At 45.2% G+C, this 23,235-nt stretch overlaps 1 protein-coding gene across 10 annotated transcripts in view; it reads right to left on the bottom strand.

Annotated features, from left to right (window-relative positions):
• KDM2B (lysine demethylase 2B) overlaps nucleotides 1–23,235 on the bottom strand; it is a 127,028-nt gene that overhangs the window by 10,947 nt on the left and 92,846 nt on the right. For all 10 annotated transcript variants that reach the window (XM_075041319.1, XM_075041317.1, XM_075041321.1 and 7 more), the window contains 2 exons: nucleotides 6,882–7,106; nucleotides 3,053–3,196 (listed from right to left, as the gene is read on the bottom strand). In XM_075041319.1, the coding sequence (XP_074897420.1) occupies nucleotides 3,053–3,196; nucleotides 6,882–7,106 (369 nt within the window). The remainder of the gene's footprint in view (nucleotides 1–3,052; nucleotides 3,197–6,881; nucleotides 7,107–23,235) is intronic.

Below are 23,235 nucleotides of genomic sequence, written 5' to 3'. Positions count from 1 at the left end.
CACTGAATCTGTCCCAAGCCTTTCAGGCTGGGTGGGAGCCAGTTCTGAGTGTTTGCTACAAACAGCAGGTGGTTGTCTGAGCCACAGTGTGAGGCATCTTCAGAAACGTACCTGCAGCACAAGGTCAGCAATTCAGAAAGTCTAAACATAAGACTAGGCTACTGTGAAGTCTTCTTGTTAGGGAATATGGAGACCCCAGGATGCTGATCTGACATCATTGAGAGCCATGAATTCTGGCAGTGCCAAGACTGAAACAACATAGGCAGCGAGACACACCTGGGCTGAAGCCATGGGCAGCAGTGCAGCTGTGCTGGAAAAGGTCTTTGTATTTCTGCTCCTCTGACAAGGCACCCGAATATTCACCTTTTCCATCAGTATCACTATATCCACCTAAGATGAAAAAGAACAGGCTTCTACTGGGGAAAAGAAACCCCTTCTCTTTAAAGAAACAGCATCAGATACTGCACTCACACATACTAACCATCATTACTAGCAACTTGAGATGTAGCAAGAAAGAAATCGTCAATATTGGTTCAACTCAAATGCTCTGTAACAACGAAAGGCAATAATCCTCCAAAAATCTCACTAGCTCCCTCTGGAAATGATGCTGTGCTTGCAAAACGCTTGCCAAGATCATTTTCATAAGAAACTCTTCAGCAAAACGAGCATTTGTATTGGTACTGTATTTTCAAGGAAAGAAGCATATCAGAAACCTCCCATGACACTTCTCAGTATATGGAACATGGAACATCCTGGCTGTCCTTAGCATGGTTCCAACGCAAGCACCTAACGTGCTCTGGTACCCAGGGCTCCCCCAGCAAGAGGCACCCACAGAAGCCCCTCAAGGCTCCGAGTGTGTCAGAGCACAGATGCACCTGAGCTACCCTTAATCTCCTCACAGAGGTCATCCTCTGACACCTTTTCGTGGAGAAAACCCACCACAAACATGTACAGCCTAATCAGGAAGCTGGAAGAGGATGGACTTCAAACCAGGAACAACCTGCCCTGGAGTACAAATTAGCCACTGCACGTGCTAAACTACTCCACAAGCTTTAGAGATGTGTCTTGGAGAGAATTCACTCCACATGGGAGTAAGTCAGGAAAGGACACTCCCTTCACTGATCCAGTTTATATCAGTCTCCCCCAAAAGTACATTTGCCAAACATTTAATTGGAGATGACCAACAGTTCACGTGGACTACTGCCTGTTTTTGGAGTAGGACAGGAAGGGACTTTCTCTTGGTGGACAGCTGAAGCAGCTGCCCTGGGGCTGTGTCTGCATTCAAAGGCACTTCCCACAAGGACTACTTATGGGTCCATCGTCTGGGCTTAAGCCCATGTCAAGGGCTTGAGCAAGATGTAAACATGGCAACATATTTTTGTCTCGCAGATGATCACGGAACCTGGGAATAAAAAGCGAGGAGGGATCCAAGGAAGAGGCTCCATTTTCCTTTTGCTGTTCCACTGTGCATAGTCTCATCTCGATCTTCCAAGACGATTCTGAAATCCTACCAGTGCCCTTTTGTCTCATTAAATAAACAGTACCAGTTACCCCACCGTTTCAGCTCAACAGAAGCATTGAGAAATAAAAATACAAGACACACAAGGCACACTGTAAATCTCCTACTGCTTAATTTTCAGAAACACCCAAAGCAATATTGTTCCTATTACCAAAACAGCACTCAGAACACCACACATGCATAAAAGAACAAAGAGCACTTGCTTGATTTCACAGATCTGACCCACATCCTGTGCAACTAGTCCCAAATGTGGTACAGGGAGAGGAAACCATGCTTGAACTGCCACTAGACAACAATCATATTCTCTGAACTTAGCCATGAAGTGTCACTGACACTGCAAAGCGAGAGATGGGAGAGCGCAGGGCACTTTCAGGAAGGACTGGAATAGCAAACCAGCAGCTACAAGCCAAAACTGAGGTACCTCTGAAAATGAGCAGCTCCTTCCCTTGGTTCATCAGCCCCTGAAGCCTTGTTTTAAGCAGAGCCAAGCAAGGAAAGCTCCCTTTCAGAGCCCATCTGTGGCAGGAGCTGTGAGCACCAATTTCATGAATCAGGGAGACAGCTACAGTTCTGGTTTGCCAGCTACCTACCTTCTGCTCTAATAAACGACATGCACATAGCTTGGTGCAATACTATGTACAGGGCAAGAAAAATAGCAGGCCAGGAGAGCATCAGCCTGGGCCTGCATGAGGAACAAACCTCTCCTCCCAGAAATCCCAGAAGGGCCAAAAGCTGCCTTCTGGGGCATGGTATGTCAGAATACATTTGCTTTGGCAATTTGCTTTAACCATAAACAAATCAGCAACAGGAAATGGCTGATCAGCTGAAACAAACCAGCTCTGGAGAAAGGAGGCTTCTAAATGCTAATACACAAAGATATGCCCAAAATGACACTTTTGTTACCAGCAAAGAATACAGCTGCTCACAGGACTCAAGTCAGCCAAGGGTGAGCACTCCTGCAGCTTCAAACTTGCTCAGTTTGTTCTCTAGAGCTGCAGTTTTCCTATTGCAACATTTGCTCTTAACACCTTTAAAGCCAGCTGCCACCGAAAGAAACACAAACTGCAAACTACTCATTTGTACTTCGTGGGACACAGGAAGGAGCTACCGATACAAGGATTGTGACTAGCTCATCCTAAAGTACAGGAAGATTTCCCTGTCCTCTTGAGCTTCCCATACCAACTGAAACTCCTCACTTCCTTGAACAAGAGGCAAAAAAGAAAGAAAGAAAAACAAAACAAACCAAACAAAAAAAAAATCCCACAAGACATTTGCATGCACACACATTTCAGAGGCTGTCCAAAGCAAGAGTCTCTGCTTACAGGGCATGCTGTTACATCAAAGCATCCCCGCCTGCCAGTCAGGGCTGCGTGTGCCATGGCTATCACCCTGCTTCTCATACCAACTCTTTGCTCACTTAAGTTTCCAAAGATGAAAATGTGAAAGCTTTCCAATTTCTGTGCACTACTTTTACATTAAGGTGGTAACTAATCCAGTTTTTGTTTCCAACATGTATCACATCCTTGTACTCACCTTAAGGCATCCTGGGTGTATGATTTCATTACAAATGGAGCATTCCATTAGCATGAGATTAAACTTGCTCTCCTCCTCTTCCACAGTGTCCTCTTTCCCAGCTTCTCCACACACCAGACACACAGCAGTATGAGGCAACACTGGCTGTTTACACAGATCAGAAAGAAGTCTTGATCAGGACACGGAAGACATAATGGAAACAGAAGGACTCAATGTGCATTTACAGTATCCTCATTTCAAAGAGGAGATAAATAAGGATTAATTGTGAAAAACTGCTGAAGGCTGCAGCCCAGCAGAGCAACGAAAGCAAGAAAAACTGGTAACAATCGGGGCTGGGTACTTGGATCAAGCATCACAGGACGTTTCATGGAGTGAAAGTGCCCTCCCTGTAGCAACATGGATTCATGGGGCACCCCAGGGATGGATGAAAATGCTTTTTTGTGGGTCCCTTGAATCTGTGAGCTGACACAAACATTGGCATGCAAGTCACTTCACTAGTGTACAAAGGGAGGGAAAAGAAGCAACCTAGAACATCACTATTCACATCCATTAAGCTTCACAATCTGACTAGCAATTTGGCAGCTCCTCTATTTTACAAGCAGGGCAGACAGATGTTATGGGACCCAATCCAGGTCTCACAGCAAGCCCACAACAGAACCAAGAACAGACCTTTTCCTGACTGACAGTCTATTATCTAGGGCCCTGCTCCCAACCTGAGCATTGCAAAAAGCACTGCACAGACACTTAAAAAGAGAATTCCTCTCTTGCAAGTGTCACAAGTGAGAACCGCACTGATTTTTTTTTCTGTCTTTTGCTCAGGCAGAAAGGGAACTGCAGCACCTCACATATCTGTCACCCATGTCAAAGCACTGAATGCCAGTCTAATTAAAAAGCCACCTTTGTGCTAATGAGGAACAAACTTCTGGTTTGCAGCAATAAAGCATAAGCCTCATTACAAGAAAGAAAAGGAAGATCCTCATAAGAACCTGGCCATAATGTGCAATGCAATCGATTAGGTTGAAAGTGCTTAAATATTAAGCACCCAGAGGCAGAGTTGTGGCTTTTCACAGCAAGGTTGTCTTAGAGATTTTATTCACTGTATCTACAAGTGGATACTTGCACACCAAACCAAATCTACACAGCAACAGTGCATCCTTCGGCAAGTTTCAGATAGGAAAAAACTAGCTATAGTAAGCCATTACAGAGTACAGTGTGCTGCCCCACACACCAACATCTGATATATTAGCTACGGCAACACTTTCCTGCTTTCTCATGCCAGTACTTACCCACACTCCATTTTAAAAGCATTTTGCAAATGCTATTTAATTCCCACCCTTCCTCCAAGCACAAAATAGAAATCCCCAGGATCCCATTCCACCAGCAGGTAAACCAGAGAAAAGCTAAGTTGTCCAGAGCTATAAGAGGTCTGTCCACTTGTTTTGTCTGATCTCCCACACAACAAGTATTTATATCCACACACAAGAACAAACACCCCAGGAGCAGTACAATTTTTCTTGCTGGGAGCAAGGGTATCTAGGGAAATCTCCTCTGTGCCCCAACTAGCTCTGTCCCACTGACAGGCTAGAACAGCAGCCATGCTGTCACAGCTTGTCCTCCCAGCACAGACCCCCACACTCCCTTCAGACCTATTCAATGCAGCATGAAGTGTCCCAGGCACTCCCGTTTCCTTTCTTGATTGAACTAGTGATGCAGAGGAGTTTCCTGTTCTCCACACGGCAGTACAGGCTCTCTTAAGGCTTCTGACTTTAATGAAAGTCTGCATCTAGTTAATATTGTCAATGTTATTAACCAGAGGGAAGCACAATTTCAGAACTGTAGGGATCATTACTTCCACAGAGCCTTGCTTTGGTGTTTTGGACTTTTTTTGGCTGGAAGCTGTCGCATAGGTACCACAATATATTACTACCACAATTGTTAGAGAGCATAATGAAAAAGAGTAAAGACAATAGGACTGCTTATAGAAATGTAAAGCACCCTTAAAATTTACAAGAGTTCAACTTTCTAATTTTCTATGCTTTGGCTGCTCTTAAGAAAGTCTTTAATACTTCCCCTGCTATTTACACCAATGGGAACCTAAAAAGGGCAAAGATGTCTTCTTGAGTGCATGCAAGGGTGGGACAAAGAATCAGAACACATCAGCTACCAAGTCCTGTGCACTAACCACAGCTTCTGGAAACAAAACTGCAGACACCCAAGAAGAAACATACTTCTTCATTAGAAGACAGGGGATGAGAGGATGACTACACTCAGCCAGAAGAGAACCCAGTTCATCTCCAAAAGGCTCAGCCTGTGTTATCAAGAGTAAAACAGCTTAGTATGAAAGCTTCCTTCACCAGTCAGGACAAGAAAGAACACTGCAGCCCTAATTTAATCCCTCCACTAAAAAGGCAGCACCATTTCACTATTTATTCCCCCTGGAGAATAATAAATTCTTCATCCACGCTGTTCCAATTCATGCCACACTCCAGGAAATCAAGTGTTCAAAGAAAAGACACTTGAGCTGCAAAAGCACTCTGCGGAAAGGTAGATATTCTATGTACTTTACTGAAAGATCCAGCAGAGCTGAATCCAATCCTCTATGTCAAGAACAGTGCATGGCTTGGAACAGGACACAGAGCAACTACTGGAAACCTTAAGTGCTTATCAGTGTTTTATCAGTATCAGACCAAGTCACTTAATGCCTCCACTTCAGTTTCCTCATCAGAATTAAAGAAAAAAAACAACCCTAAGTGAAAGGAACTGTAACAAGAGTTAAGAGAGAAATCAGTATAGATGGGGTGATATTTCAGTTATGAATAAACAACATTCCTTCCCTTAAAAAAAAAAAACAAAACAAAAACAAAAAACCAAAAAACACACACCACACACACCCCCCAGAAAACCAAACCCTTAACAACAGCATAAACAAGACGTTCCAAAGAATTAAGATAAAAACTAAAGCTAATTTTTACCCTTGAATGGGGGCACTGCAGACATGAGACCTGAGGAGAAGCTCCACAACAGTCCGTATGAAAGCAATGGATTCAAAAGCTCCTTGGACAACTTAGCGGAAGATTAATCTGTCCATATTTGTTAAATACAAAGCTATCACTTATGACTCAAGAAGCTTCTAAGCAATGTACCAGAGGAGCCCAGGAAACTGTCTTTCACTGCCTGCTTGTCCTGTTTTGATGCTCATCCCCTGACAGCCATTTCCAGTCCCCGGCGAAGGCAAGACCCTAGCTTGATGGCTTGTTGGCTCATCTGGATCAGACTTCCTGCTATATGCCTAAGTAACAGCAAACAAATTGAAATTCAGATCTCAAGTAGCCTGGGGCTGCAGTCACCAACGCCAAAAATCTTGGAGGACGCCAATCAAAGATTTCTCCACATCTTAACTTGGTTAAGTAGTTAAGACAGTAAAGATAGTTGCAAGGCAGTTTTTCTCAAGAAATTCAGAGATCCAAACCAAACAGGCCTCTTCTCCCTTTGAATGAGAACTTCCCACTTCCCCTTCTCCCCCAAATCCCAGAATGTCAGTGTGATTTGAGTGCCAATTTCTGGTGTACTGATAATCTCCACTTCTATATTGCTGATAATGAAAGCTGTACTATTAAGTTTTAGTAGCATTCTGGTTTAAGATTTGGGGAGGATGAAAAGCAATGGGAAGAAGAGATCTGAACTGGGAGGGGAGGGATTACGGTGTTTTGTCTGATGCACTTTAGAGCCTACTCATCAGAGCAGAGCTCTCAGATCCACACCTTGTCACCAGGAGACACAGATATAGGAATGAAATCTCCGAACAAGCTGTAGCAACAAGTACACTTACTGCGATACACTGCCTCATAATGCAGGACTGTTTCATCCTGCCAGGTCCCCCAAATTTCTTCATGTCTTTGCAGAAGTGACACTCGCCGCACTCTGTCCGCAGACACGCTTCGCACTTGCGGCATCGCGTCCTCCTCCGACGTGCTCCAGCGGTTGTCCGATTAGCTGCAAGCTTCACTGCAGAAGCAGTGCCCAGTTTCCCTTTGGGCCGTCCGACTGCCCTGTTCTGAAAGAGCCAGACACACAAGGTTAATCGCACATCCCGCTTACCGTCTAAACTACAGACCTTCCTTGGACAGGAGTTGTATACATCTTAGATGTAAAACTGACAGATGTATCAGAATTATACACAGATGGGTAATACTCAGCAGATGCATACAATCATTCTTGTAGCTAAAGGGGTTCCATTACCTTTTCAAGAAAAGATGCGTTGTAAAAAGACAAAGAAACCAAGGTATAAATGAGAGATCCCAAACCTATAGCAAGCCTACTTCAACAGGAGGGCAGGGAGAATCAATTTACACACAGCTCAATGCAGGACCAAGTCCCAAGTGACATGCTTGGCTTAGGTCAAGAGATGATCTGCGCTATTGCTGACCTCTGGGCTAGGGAGCTCTTAGGATTGTGCTCAGGTTAAGCCAGAAGGTCTACTTTCCTCTGCTGGAAGTGGAAGGAACCAAAGAGGCAGCAAAAGTAATTTTGAGGTTAGGTACAGCAGCGAAACACTCAGCAGCAATGGCTCAAGCCACAGCAATCTCCCTAAAAAAAACCAGGAGAGTATGAACCAAGTGATGCCAAGTGATAAAATAGGAAATATAACACAAATACTACAAAACACTTCCAAAGTAGCTCTCCTCATATCCAATACTAGCAAGTGGTCAAAAATAGTACACTAACTGATGCTATGCAAAAGCTAAAAAGGGCATCCCAGGTCTAGATTTCAATGACCTTTAAGCCAGAAGCTAAAGGAGCGTGAAAAGATTTTAAATGATTAGGTTAACTGCAACATATTCACTCTGGGTATCTAAATTTCATGTTCTCATCAGAAACTCCCTGTTATACACAAGAACTTACAGCTCAAGCCAAACATCGCTAAATACCATGTTAATTGTATGGGGCTAATTACACAAGAATTGGCTTGGCTCACTCTTAACCACTGACAGCTTTCTCCATAAAAATGATAATAATAGGACTGCAAAGTTCATCCGGTTTAGCATTTGTACAATTTTTCCACCTTCTGCACACCTCAGCATATGACCAGCAGACCAGCCAGTTTCACTTTCTCTTCCTGCTGAATTCTGGGCAATCACCAAGGCAGGGGCAGGTTGGCTATAAGAAGTCATGCAGAATTTCCACTGCAGTTTTTTAAAAGGGTATGGAAACGTTCTACTCAGTACTACAAAAGCCTCCCTAAGAGTCCTACTATACAACACTGAAGAAAAGCCACTTTGCTGAGTATCTGATCTTCCTCCCAGCTGACTTAGCAAAGGTCCAGTGACTTTCTCTAAGATGCAGAAGAACGCTGATATTTTAACAGTCTCCATCCCACAAACCTCGATGCTGGGACAGAAGAGAAGCCACGAGCTAGACCTCTTAGCTTTACTCTTCCACGGACCTATTATTGTAACTGAGGGGGGGAGAAAACATTGCTTAGTTGACGAGGTTACACAGATTTCAGCAAGTTTTTAGTTATGCTCCTCCAGAACAGTTTTTGTTCTGCTTGCAGGTTGAATCACACTGTGCTGTGTGAACACAGACAAGCATAGCATCCTTCCCATCAGCAACCACACCAGACACCGGGATTTCAGATCAATTTCAGACACTCTAAAGAATAAATATTTACCTTTTAGACCAACTTTTCAGCCTCTCAAGGATAAAGTCAGCTCTGGGAGGACTGGCTTAGAGACAACCTAGATAAGAGATAATTTCCTTCTTCAGCATGAATCACTCCTCCGTTCTCTGTATTAGGGGCTCTTTCCACTAGCAAGCAAAGCAAGACACGCAAACCAAAGGCTAAACAGCAGCATGAACAAGTTAAACCAAAGTACATACAACCACCTGGGTAGTTCCCCTCTGCCAACAGCACGTGGAAGATTCTGAGTGAGCATCTGATTCCTTCCCACTAGGTTTGAACATGATTAAGTTTTTTAAGAAGGCAAACAACAGTTCTGACACCATCAGGATTGTCTTTTTAAAATGCAATCTCTTTCAAGGAAAAATCAAACTCGGTACTTTTCCAGCTGAAAGACAGCTCCTGATTCTGCCACAGTAATACGAGCCAAGTCCTAATTCTGAGAACAGCATCTTAAGCGCCAGGACACTGCAAAGATGCAAGCAGTAAAAAGGCATTGCTTGAACACAGAATTTGAGAATCCTGGGGCGGGGGGGCTGGAGGGGGGGAAGGCAGGAAGGTGAAGGTACAAGAACAAGTCTCAAGCCAGACCCTTCCACATAACTCAGATTTCCTTACAAATCATCACCACACAGCAGACGGTAGAGGCGCAGACCTCTGATCTGACTGTATGTAACATTTTTTACCTACCCAGACCTTTTCACTGCTCATTAGGAAATTCAAGCAATTGTACTAGCTGGGTTTGTACTAATTTACCAACCCACCAATCCTCAATCCAAGCCACGTTTTCACTCCAGGATGTCGCAGCCAGCAAGGCTAGAGAGGCCTTACAGGAATTCCCACTAGTATCTAGTTTCAAGGGGCTCCAAAGTGGTCGCTTAAAAACCTCCACAGAAGAAAATCTGGCCTGTGGGTTGCTATCCCAGAAAGGGGCTGGGATTCAAGGGGTAGAAGGAGCCTCCAACATGACTTGGGGTTTATTTAGCACATGGCAGACAGCCAGGTAAATTCCAGGTCAATGTTAGTGAAGAGATGCTGCAGGATTTCCAGCTCAGACTGCAGTTTTACAATGTACAAGCCCTGTTAGCAAAACTAGGTAAAGATTTCCTTCCCAGCTCCTGTTCCCATCTCTGTACTGCAATTTGCCACCTTCCTAGCACAACTCTGTGGAGCTGTCTTGCAAATAATAAGCAAGTGGTAGGGGATGGCATTCCTTAACCTGGGTTTACCACGGTGGCCAGCAAACAGCAGCCCCACAGCCTCAAGCTGAGGACTGGGTGACACACTAAGCCCTAAACTAGGTTCTGGACCAATGTAGTCTCCCACCTGCATAGCATATCCTATCATATCCTTCCCACAAGGAGATGAGCTGAGACCCTCAAGCACAGATTGTGCCTGCTGACTCTGTAGTCACCAGCAGCCACCTCTCAGAACTGTCAAGAAAAGAAAGATTATACCAAACTTGAAGAGATTTTTTTTCTTAAATCTTACAACAACCACCAGGGAGTTGAGACAGAGCCTGCCTGAAATACCATCACAAGCAATCCCCTATGTTCTCCAGCACCTCCACAGAAACTGTGCCCATAATTCTCTGGCCACAGGAACAATCTTCAAAAGAGGGGTAGAAGGATGCTGAAGTGATGACAATCACTCTCCCAAGCTCCTAACAAAGGCTGTGCAAGCAGCTGCTGAAATGTATTAGGATTAATATACTAAATACCTACCTCTATTACACTGAAACCTAGAAAGCTGGTGGACTTGCACTGCCCTCTAAAACAAGACATGTTAACAGGACATCCTGCTAGGTTTTTTTTTGGTTGGTTGGGTTTTTTTGCCCCCCCCTCCATGCAACACACAAAAGTAACTACTCCTGCCCCTGAAGCAGACACAGCATGGCCTCTACAGCACCTGGGTACTAGGAGTAAACTTAGGCCATCAAATGTAATACACTATGAACTACAAAGCCATTTACAAATCATGAATTTGGGATCACCCTCCCATGCCACAGTGGTTCAACACACCCACTCCTCAGACAGAAAAGGGGACAAATTTGCAAAGTGATTTTCAGAAGTGCTGAGCTCCTACAAATCCCAGGTGGATGACACTTAGGGGACTGGGGGGGGTGGTCATCAGCAATTCAAGTCTCTCAACAGGGCTGCGTAGATCTGGGATTAAGCCCAGGTATGACACGTCCAACTCTAAACAAAACCCTAGGAAACGCTGGAACATTAGTTTATCTATGCTATGGACAAACGTTTGGCTGCTGGGAAGTTTTCACTGCCTGCTTACAGGTACCTTAACGCACTTTCACCGTATGTCATTTCCGTGCTCGGCAGTCACAGAAAAGCCACCCACCATCACCAGGGTCAGAAGCAGCAGAGGCACTAAGGGCCTCTGCCCTGAGCACAACTCTTACTACAAGAGAAACACAACTTTGATGTTAACAGCAACAGATTTCTAACCTTCACAGTTGTAAAGAATAAGTCAAAAGACCTCAGGTAAACAAAAATACCAAGAGCATCAAGCTTTTGGAGAGAGCACTTCAAGAGCTATTAGCTGTTAAATGCATCATTAAGCAGGTGCTGATGTTCCGCAACTGCTATCCCAACACCAACCAGGCTCTGTTGAAGTTGTCAACAGGCAACTTCACATACAAACTCCTCTGCTCTGGAGAGGAAGATCAGCTGACTGGGTGACTAAGTCCAGGAGGAAGGAGGTACTGGCCTTAAAGCAAGGACAACAAAACCTGTAGCCTAGAAACAAGCTCTTCTGCAAGTGGCCTTTACCCGGGCACGGGTCTTGTTCCATCACTCAGCTTCAGTGACTGGCCTAACGGCTGCCAGTGACACCATACCGTTATTTCAGACTCAACATCTCCAAGAAAAATCGAGGGACACACGCAGTGCCCTTCTGAAGGGCTTATCACATGGCCAGCTCAGTGAGACCCTGAAGCACTTCACTTCCTAACCAAGTACAATCTGAACAGCTTGTGTATCCACTAAGCAAATCTCTTCAAGACAAGACATCTTACACACGTAGCGTTCATTGCTTCAAGATGCTGTGCCACATAAATATACATCCCTTCCATTTGCAAGACAGGGGTGATTTCCTTCTGTAACATGTGGACAGATTCTTATTATTCTGATTTGCTGTAGCCTGACTGACTCCACGCAACCATATCAGCACCAAAAGAAAGATGAGGACCCAGAACTTCCCGGGTGCCAGTCCTGCACTTAGACTTTATATGGCACCACATCCCAATAAAATTGTTTTAACAGAATTAGAACAGACAAATTTCATTACCAGTTGTTTCTTTATAACATCTGATAAACAAACACTAGGGGAAAAAAAAAAAGCCACACACGTCAAGCCACAGTTCATAACTGTTGTCAGCTAAAACACCATCCTAAACATGCTGGGTCAAGTGCTGATACTGGGCACTGCAGAATCCCACAGCAAAGACTTCTGGTCCATTATTTCCTTGCCTCTTCCTGTAGCACCAGAGGTGGGCAGACACAGAGGTGCATTTTTCAGTTCAAGCAGTGTGGAAGTTCTGGAGGACAAGGCTCTCTGCTTGCTGTCCAAGGCCCGCAAGCAGCACTGTCCACTAGTGCTCCAGTGACATGTCCCTCTCCTAGCTTCCCAGGCATGTAGTTTTGGCCTTCCTGCTAAGAAAGCCAGTCAAATTGACAACTACCAGCAGTGGTGTAGACCAGCAACACACATATCAATGCACTGGACTGAAGATCCACCAAATTCATTTTACCAGAGGTCTCTGAAACAGACCCTGTCATTAACTCTACATTAACCATGAAATACGGGCACTGGCATTAAACTGCCTGGCAGGCTGACAGCCTGTTACACGCACACTGTCTTGTACTAGAAAATCACAACCAAGTCAACAGTTCTTCAGCATTAAACCCTTACATCTCTTCAACAATTAACAGGAACCCTTGTCAAAGGAAGAACGTAAAAGGAAGGAAGAAAGGACAGCATGATGCGACTACAGGAATTCAGTGGGGACAAGGAAGAAGCTAGTTTAAGACAGCAAAAATCACACCGATGCCAATAACCATCCTTAAAAGCTGTATTAACTGAAGAGCGCAAGCCAAAGCCACAGATCTAACACGTCTGACTAAAGCGTATCTGCCCAAAAGTCCACACATGCAAACTCCAGGAGAGTTGTTTTCCTCTAGCAGTGACAGTTTACAAGAGTCACATCACCCATCATCAGCATACACTGCTGCCGGGGTGGAGGTGTCCTGCAAGACAAGTCCAAGGTCCTCCATTAAGCAAGCAGCATTAGAGGGAAAGGGAAGGTGGCGGAAATTTTTCAAGCCCAGCCATCCCCAAACGGGATTAATTCTCTCCACATGTTCACTGCCACCATCTCCTCCAATTCATACCTATGAACTTTCTTGTCCTCTCCTGCAAAAAGCAATGTAGCTCCTAGTGACCACTGCCAGGTGACCACACAGAGCTCCACTATGGAATAAACAGATCAATTTCCCACAAGTAAATATAGAAAAGTTTATACCTCACAGGTTGATCTGGGCATTAGTGACACTCCAGCAGCTTTTCTGCCAACATAGCTATGTTGTTTAGAGTGTGATAAAACTGTCACATCAGTGCCAATGCAAGTGCCCTCGCTTATTTTCCTCTACTGGTGAGGAGGTAGAAGTTAGGCCTGGAGGGTGGAATAAGATACATTGGCAAAAATATGCTTTTGTAGATAAGCTGTATCCAAAGTAGGAGCTCTTAAAGACACCAGTAAGTTATATAGACTTGGGGCACCTTGTGCAAATGTAGCTTTTCTTCTTACCACTACTTCAGGACAAATCCCCCTACCCCCACCCAGGAGCATTTTTCTCAGTCTGTTTACACATGCTGAAGTTAAATGTCACAGTCAGAAATCGAATTTCTTCTTACCCAGAGCAACCCAGCAAGGCCGGTGGGCTGCAGCAGGGTGCTGTCCTCCCCACAGCCAGCACCAGGCAGGACACATGCCCCAGCACCCACACACTTCCAAGCTCCCAGTGCCGACTGCAACTACTGCTAGTGCAGTAGTAAATCCTATCTGCTCTCCTGCTGGGAAACCCGACCGTCTTTCTGCCACCTTAGTTTAGATATAGACTAGGGAAAGAGGAACGAAAGTCAGAAGAAAGTCAGAATAACAAAAACTGCAGCTCCTACCCAAGCACTGATGTTGTGCTGTTTAACTACACCTGTAGAGCTGAAGCCTTTCACCTGTTACATACCAGGGACTATTGCAGCAGAAAAAGCTACATCATACCTATTTGACAAGTCCTGTGTAGAAAAATACAGTAACTGCGCAAGCTAAAGCGGGCTTGTACGAAAATACAGTTGAATCCATGCGAGGCATTTTATCACTGCAACAGTTTTGAACAAAAACACTCCACAGGTCTTTGCTACATAGGTTGCAGCGCTGTAATTTAGGATCGGACCAAGCCCTTTAAGAAATCCCACAGGAAGGATCTCCACTTTCTTGCACTAAATTTTGTTTTAAACTATTAAGACATAAAAACTCTATCAAGCCTCAGGTTTTCGAAGAGCTGAAGAATCTCAGAACATAACCAATCAACTTTTCAAATTCATCCAGCAAGAACCAGCACCTCCAGCAGTGATTTCACAGCTGGTACAATGCAGCTGAGACCAATCTGCTCTCCCAACAATTACCTCTTTTTAAAAAGAATACAGTAATCACACCAAGACATAGACACAAGTGGAAAAGGCCTGGCATGGGACAAAGTTTAAGAAAAGGAAGGGGGCTGGGACATTTTAACTACCAGGTCTGGGAGCTGAGCAGTGAATTGAACAGCAGCGCAGGCCTGCACATTCACACAATCTCCAGAATTAAGTAAAGGCTTAATAAAAGTTACTCATCTAAGACCCATCTCAGGTTCTTGGACTGACACTACACCAGGCCAGTGCAGCACATGAACATCTCTCTTAAGGTTTCTGCACCAGATCCACCATACCTGGGGAACACCCAAGGCACACCACCGCCACCAGCCCAAACTCTTTTTTGGCCCTGCTTTCTTGCTACAATTATGAAGCAAAACATAGTAAAGTTATTAGAAACGAGATGGGGTTTGGAGGACAGACCCTACACCCGGCCTATGTAGAAACTTGTCTCTCAAAGCAAATTATTAGGCTATTTTAAAGAGGAAAACACCTTGAGTTCAGAACAAAACTCTCAAGTTTACGTTTAAATTGCATACACAGGTCTAATTCTATTCCTGGTGCATTTTTAATTGCTTAGGCAGTTCTTAGAGAGTAAGATACGCAATCTAGAACATATGTTCTGGATTATTTTTCACAGATTACTTCATAAATTTAAAAAGTTTATTCTCCTTCCACCCCAGGAAAAACAACACAAAACAACACAAAAAAACCAAAAGCCCACCCTTCGGAGAATAAACCCTGGAAGCATTAATAAAAGTTCTCTTTCCATTTCAGCACACATCCTTCTCTTTATTCCACATCCCTCGTCCCTGGGAATGGAAAGGAGGTTTTGGCTATAAATCAAACTAAGACAAGGTAGCCAGGCTCAGCATCAGACTCCCTCCTGAAGTCCTGCAGCCCTCTCAGCTATTTGAGAAATCTTATTAGAAGGAGGGGGGGGGGGGAAAAAAAAAAAAAAAAATCGCGATTCTGGAAAACGACAGGGAAACCCCCCCGAGAGGAACAATCACGCACTCCGAGCCCATTCGCCTCCGAAGCGGCGCGGGGCCCTCGGAGGTGCCGAACTCCCGGTGCCCCCCCGGGCGCCCACGGCGGGCGAGGCCGTGCGCCCCGGGCCGGCCCCCGGGCGGGAGGCTCCCGCGCCCCCGCTCCGCGCCGGGCTCGGCGGGCAGCCCCGGCGGCCGCGGACACGCCCGCAGCCCGCGGCGCCGCCGGGCGCAGCCCCTCGGCCGGGCGGCGCTGCCCCGGGCCGGGCCGGGGCCGCTCCCGACCCCACATTGTTCCCCGTCCCCGCTGCCGGCGCGGCGCGGCTCGGCTCGGCGCGGCGCTGCCCGGCCCGGCCTCCTCCCCTCCCTTCCTGCTGCAAACTTCGCCGCCCGCCCCGGACCTGCTCCGGCCCCAGCTCGGGCCCCGGCCCCGGCTCGGGCTCCGGCTCCGACTCGTAGTCCTCCTCGTCGGCGCTCGCAGACATGGCCATGGCTCATGGTGGGCCCAGGCGGAGCCGAGCTGACATGGCTGGAGCGGCGCTGCTGGCGGAGCCCCGCTCCCCGCACACACACACACACATGCAGGAGGAGGAGGAGGAAGGGGGGCCGTGCATATTCATGCCAGGCAGCCAGGAAGGGGCTGGCCCTGCCGGCACGGCCAATCGCGGCCCGCTTGCACAAAGCCGGCCTGCGGGGACAGCGGGGACGGCGCGGCCGCTCGGCCGGGGCAGCGCCGGCCGCCCCGCCGCAGCCCGGCCCGGCCGGGGCCGGGAGAGCGCAGCCTGGGGGGCGGGCGGAGGCTCTAACGCCCTGCTGGCAATTAGCCCCCTGCTGGTAATTAGCCCCGCGATCTGCCGAGGGGGCCGGCGGGGGCGGGCCGATGCTCGGCCTGCCTGGGTGTGCCGAGCGGGGCTGGGAGGGGAGGAGATGCGCGGCGCTGGGATGCGCGGCCGCCCGCCCGCGGGGTGCACGGCGCTGCACGGGCTGCCGGAGACAAAGGAGAGCGCGCACAGACAGACAGACGGACACCCACACCCACCCAGCCACCCCTCTCTCTACCTCGCTACCTGCCGGCTCGCCTCCCGCTGCCAGGGTCGGGACGGGAGGAGGAAACCTCCATCCCTCGGGAGGAGGAAGGCATCGAGTGAACTTCGGGATTTCAAGCGATGCCCCTGCTGCGGCAGAACCGGCGCTGGGATAAGATGGGATACAAGGCGACCCGGCTTGCAGAGCTCTTCGCGTCTGGGCTCGCACTGCTCCCCGTGGAGGCGCCCCATTTTTTTTGCTTGCTCCTGAGGAACCATGTGCAGCCCTACTCTGAATGTCCCGACCCACTACTGGGGTTTTACAATAAAATATCCTTCCTGCAGCATGAAATGTTTCACATCGGTCAGCCAGGGACCTGTTCGGGATCCAAAGGTCACAGTAGGGCCAGCACCTGAACACAGACGCTGCCTCCACCCTCAACAGCTTGCAGCTGAGGGTCAAGACACACAGGCCTGAATTTGAGTGCTGAGAATTAAATTTCCCATTGGATTTATGGGCTAGCTTTCAGGGGAAATCCCGATTCCATTCAAGTTGTTAGGATTTTGCCTCTGGCTCCTACGCCCACAACACAGAATTAAACATGAGATTAAATATTTGCATGTGCTGAGCAACTAAGAAGCCATAAAGAAGCACATCTAATGGTCCTTGCATCAGGATTTTTGCCAAACTAGTTTCAGCTCCGTTCCCTGGTCTGAACTGCCACATGGCCACACAAACACTTTGGGTAGCCCAGGAGAAGAGGCAGCAACAGGCGGGAGCTGGCACAGGAGCAAGCAGCGATGCTGCCTTATGCCTGCTCACAACCCTTGTGACACCACGGTCTACACAAAGCCTGGTCGCTCAAGTAACAAAATACAGTCTAACTATAAACACGTATTTACAAGCGACTGCTGATAAAGCCAAGTGAATCATGTAATTATGCCCTTTCCTTAATTTGAATACCTTAAATATCCATTTCTTGTTTGTACTTCTGTCCTCTCGCCAACTCAAACTCAAATTATGGGTATGTGATGGTATTCTCCCAATCCTGCTCATCCGCGATGCCAGGAGCGAAGCATTTACTTGCAACACATGATGGGGCTCTCCAGAATGTGATCGGGTATGTTCAGCCTGTCTCCTCAGGTTTCTCTCTTCCCGCATTGTGTTCGTACACAACCGGGAGCAGGAGCAGATGAAAGCTGAGGCACGAAAGGCATGTGCCTAAGGCCTTGGCTTTCAGAACACAAGGTAATATCAGAATCCAATGTTTTCTGGAGGAGAGAGGAAGGGGGGGGATGCATGTCTCACGACAGGCCTACAAAAGAGAGCTTTAAACTACGAAACAAGGATAACTGACACGATTACAGCAGTGTTTGTGGTTCGATTATACAGTTGGCCTCCAGCAGAGGCAGGGGAACAGATGAGATCCGGAAGGAAGACGCCTGGTCCCACACCTGCCCATGGGCAGACCAAGTCTCCACTAGCCTGCGCTGATTCCACGCGAGGCTCCGTGTAACCTGGCTCACGCTTGTTCACCCCTCCAGCCTTTTGGCTCTGTAATCCAGACAGGAGAAAAAAAAGTAACTTGTGACATCCCCCAAGGACAATCCACCAGTCACACCACAGTGAAATGTCATTCACAGCAAATTAAATCATGACATAGATCATCCTACTCCTCTCATCTGCAACGCATACTAGCACTCTTGATATTTGCGTTAGCCTATCTGGGCTACAGCAGGTCACCAAGTGTAACCCACATCAAACCTTCACTCGGCATCCAGCCCTGCCATGGGAGAGCATGTTCTAGTCTGCTGCTTACAACAGCAACACAATTGACAAATGAGCTCTAATTACCAGGCCTGTGTTAGGAGTGAAGATACACATGCCAAGAAGATCTCAGAATGATTTCCAAATGCTAGGTAAACATTGCCGAGATGGCGTTTAAAAAAAAATTGGATAGGATATGATATAAAATAGCAAATTGGGAATCAGTGGGGAGAAAACAGCACAATAAAATAAACTTTTCTGATTATAATTGCTCTCAAAAAAATCTCATCTTGTACAAGAGCAGCTAACCATTCAAAGAAATATTTAATACACAGAAAGAACTATTAAGAGAGCATTTTCCAGCTCAATTCTTTCAGCTCGTCTACACTAGAGAACACTAAATCACGACAAATAGTGAGCAACCCTTGTGCGAACAGAGTATATTTGACTAGCCTGGTACCGTTTACATCAGCTTAGAAAACAATATAAGCAGCACTGACCCTAGTCACACCTGTACTGGCATAACTGTGTCCATACTTCAGCTTTGCGTGATATAATTCAGTAATAAATAACATCCTTAATTAAACTGCTGAATAAGCCTTAGTGAAAACTGCATGAAACAGACAGTACCTTCTATTCTGAACTGTTGCTTTGATTGCACCTCACCTGAAGTCATATATAAGTCTCATCAATATCATAATCTTCTCCACAGAAACCAATTATGTTGTCACAAACTGAGACAATAACCTCAAGCAAAGAATAAACAGCAGGAGCAGATGAGTGCCAAAGAACCAGATTTTATTCTCATGCAAATATCCTTAAGTAGTAAAACCAAGACGGGGGGAGGAAGACTACAACCCCTGCGCTGTGCTCACTTGCTCCCAAGCATCTCTTGTACCAACAGATTTCAGCTGCTGCTACCAGTGCTAAACAGGATCTGTGTTTTCATATTAAGACACTAGAGTTTATGATTCTATGACTCTCAATATGAGGTGAAATAAAGTTTTTAATGTGGCACAAACACACCTTTGATTTAACCTTCCCTTGAAACTTTTTATGCATCTTTATGGAGTATTATATTTAGCTGGTATTAGAAAAAATATTTACATGGAAACAATTGGAAAAACAACCTCAAACTGGTTTATATTCAAGTCCTTGAAAAAAAGATCTTGCGAGTTGAGCTGCTGCTGCTTTCTGCAGGCCAGCACATATGTTTTTGAAAAGGAAACCCACCGAGAAGTTTATGAACCACGATTATTGACCTGCATCAGAATACGAGAGTTAGCCAATAGCTTTCTAAGGTTCATTGTTTTGGTGTAAGTGTCCATTTACATGAAATACAATCTTAACTGTTGGGCCTGGGCAAATTTCATGACACTCTTCTCAGGAGTTCTAGCCAATATTTCAGTCATATTCTCAACACTAGCAGTGACATTCTGACAACCTAAATATCCATCTAGTATCGTGATCCTACTACTTCCTACTACCTGTTTTATCTGAACTATGACATAAGAGTACTCATCAGATGCACTGAGTATCCATCACAATCTCTTTAATAAACACTCTGATGGATCAACCTGAGATCAAATAAAGTAACTCAAGATGAAATAATATATTGATTGCTTCCTCCACGTAATGCCTACTGCACATACTTTCCCTAACCAGTATCCAATACAGGAGAAGCAAAGGCAGCAAGGGTTGTATGACTATCTCCTGAAGGACGACAACCGTGGACTATTACAGTGCAGTAGAGGAGCAGCACCCAAAACAGCAAGAGCCCAGACAGAATGTGCGGAGAGTAACTCACTCCATCTTTCTCATAAGCCTTAAAAACAGAACACCCCCTACACCCCAATCCCCTGTCATCTTAAAAATATAATAAATGAGACTGCAGAGCAGTCATCTACCACACAAGACAGGCTCTTGTCTACAGGAAGAGCCATGGCATGATTGGGACTATCCACTGGGAAATGAAAGAAATCCTGCCATGTTTCCTTCTTCCACAGGTCCTTGTGCCACAGAGTGTTTCCACAGCACAGTTTGTGTCTCCAAGAGCCATGTTCTGTCAGTAAATGCAAAACCGAGTGAAATAGGCTCCTAAGAAGATAAGAAGTGACTGCCACGCTGTGGAGGAACATGCAAATAGATGTGGCTGGTAGCTGAAAGAGTGGATTAACCAGAATATGTAACCTGCTTTCCTGTAAATTGCTCAGTGCACTCTAACACATAGCACAGAATGCTGTAAGACAGTCAGTTGTTTCCAACATGTGGGCAGCAGCTTTAAAATCTAGAGACCAAATGCAAACAGTTAGAGGCAAACAAATGGTAAGCAAAGGAAAAGCTGAAGTATAGTTTGCCTCATGAGAGCTCAGGTGCCCTGCTGTCACCTACAAACCTGACCTGGATTTGTAGGGAAACATCCAGGACATAAACAATCAAACCATGCTAGACTAAGTCTCAAAGCTACTTCGCTTTTATCAGAATTTAACCATATCTTTTGTTGTATTTGCTGATTTTCCAAAAGGAGAGCACTTCTGTACCTCTTCTATCTGGTCTACTAGTGCCTGCAGGAAAGTCATAAAGTTGAAACAAGATCTCATTTATATTCTCAGCAGACTTTAATTTCAATGTGCTATAGAACTAAAAGGAAGCCATCTTCTCAGGGACAGAACATACAATTCAATTTTGTTCTGAAAAGTGCATGCAGGATTAATGTCCATAATTGTGCAGCACGTACTGTGGAATGACAAACGCCTTCCCCATTGCTCTGCCAATGTGCTTCGATCCAGAAACAAAACTATTAAATCTCAGATACGTAACTCAAAGCTTGAATGGCTTTAATGTCGGGGTGGGGGAGAACACAAAGATGCTAGAATACTTAAACCAGGTTCAAACCTTTGCTTTTTGTTTAGTTTTGTTGGCCAACTCAGCAATGAATGTAGGCGAGCTCCTGGTGATAAAATTTGAGACCTGTCAACTCATTTCACATACACGATCTAAGAAGAAGGTCTTAAAGACTAAAGTAGTTTTCATCAGCACTTTTACTGTCATGAAATAAAGAGAAAGCTGCTATCTTGAAAAATGGCAGTCAAGACATAGCTGGGAAAAATTCATGTTACTGAATATTCATGCATATGGTAGAAGAATGACAATGGGGAAGAATACATAAATCTTCTCATGATACTTGGAGCACAACAGTTTGAAAATAGAGATATCTGTTCATTTTTTCCAATCCGTTCAAATTTCTACTCAGAGTCAAAATGGCTCTAATTTACCTGTTTGATGTATTAATCACATAAAGCCATTGGTCAGATTTCAAAGCAAGTGGCTAAGAGTTGATAAGAAGGGAAAATATTAAGTCAAAGATGGAAGATTAAGAAGGTGCTCATTCAAGTCCTGCTATTTATAATTAGTCCCCGAAGGGACACAATATTTCAAGTACAGCCTCTTGAGGTGAGAAATAATCTGTCAAGTCACCAGGCAAAGCTTTTAGAAAAATACTGAGGCAATACACAGTGAAGCTCTTTGGCCATGTTATGTATGACAGACACACACCAAAGCCTGAAAACTCCTCTGGCCTGCATGGAGTTACCACAGAAATGAATTTGTCTTCAGGACTAATGTTTGTAAGAGACTGAAGCAGTGCTCAGAAAAATAAACAAGTCAGGCAAGGAGCTGCCTTCCTCAGCAGTGCTGCCCCAGGAAAGCAGACGCTTGACAGAAACTCCCAGTAGCTTCAGCAGCTCTTACTCCTTTGCACAGTACCTGAAGAAGTCTTTGGTTCTGGTGCATCAGGATTTTTCCTGCTCCCAAGTGTAGTTAGCAGGGAAAGGTCTTAGTTTTTTATGTGTACAGCTACAGTGGGAAGTCCCCTAAAAAAAAAATCCCCCAAACCTCAACTATGTGGGTTTGTTTCTTAATAGATTTGTCAAGAGCCAGAACTGGGACATCTTTCTGAACAAATTTCAGCTCTCTCCTACCACATGGCATCTACTATCCTACAGTGTAAAATAACAGAAATTATTCAAAATTATTTAAATCACTGATTCCAATCACAACTTAAATCAGTAAAGAGGAAAAACAAATTTAAATTGATCTTAATCCTCATTTTCTTTTGTATTTAAGTTATTTTCTGGAAGAGAAATTAATTATTAGCATCTGATAGCTACCAAGAAATGTCCGATATGTAGATTATGAACTTTATAATCAGGATTTTTATCAACAAAAAGGATTCACAATACACACGTATTTGTATATGCAAATCTTCTTGCAGACTGTTGGCATTTAAAATTGTTGTTGACACCAAGCAGAGTTCAGGCAGTTCTGTGTGAGATCACTTCAAACACCTTTAAGCTGGTGCCTGGCAAGGATGAAATGTGACAGTTTAAATCTCCTTTTTGCTCCTGCGCCACTTGGAATGACTGATGTAAAACTTACTTGAATCTCAACCAGAAAAAATACACCGTACAACAATTTACACAGAATTGTTTTGCTGTCTTTCTACCTTTTTTTTCCCCCTTCCCAGATTTTTTCCGACACTAGGATGACTCAATTTTTACTTTGATTCTTAAGTGCTTGTTTTTAATTGTCAGTATTTGCTTTCTAATACACGCGTATTCCCACAGGAAGTACCCTGAATAGATCTCCAAGGTCTGGTCTGTCTGAGGGAATTTGGCAGAGTTTTTCCACTGCTACTACGAGGAATGTTGCTCTCCTGGTGGTAGCCCCCGGGCAGGCTCCTGAAACTGATGCTGTTTTGATGTTGTGCCATTTATACGTGCTCAGATCTGTTTCAAACACCACTCTGGTTAAAACACTAATTGCTCTAACTAGTATCTCACTGCTCTTGCTTCTATGGGTGGAGCTGGCCTAGCGATAGCTATGGCAGGAATTCTTAGTAAGCAAGCAAGTAAAAACTGGAAGTATTTATTCAAAGGTTTTCAGGAATGTTCTTTGTCCACCTAGCACCTCTCCCTCTGAATTTAAAGAAAATCTGATGTAAAACAATGCTCAATGCT

The sequence above is a fragment of the Buteo buteo genome, chromosome 11 (assembly GCF_964188355.1).
Source record: "Buteo buteo chromosome 11, bButBut1.hap1.1, whole genome shotgun sequence".
Taxonomy (NCBI): Eukaryota; Metazoa; Chordata; class Aves; order Accipitriformes; family Accipitridae; genus Buteo; species Buteo buteo.
Note: the sequence above shows the minus strand (reverse complement) of the source record. Positions and strands in the feature narration are given on the sequence as shown.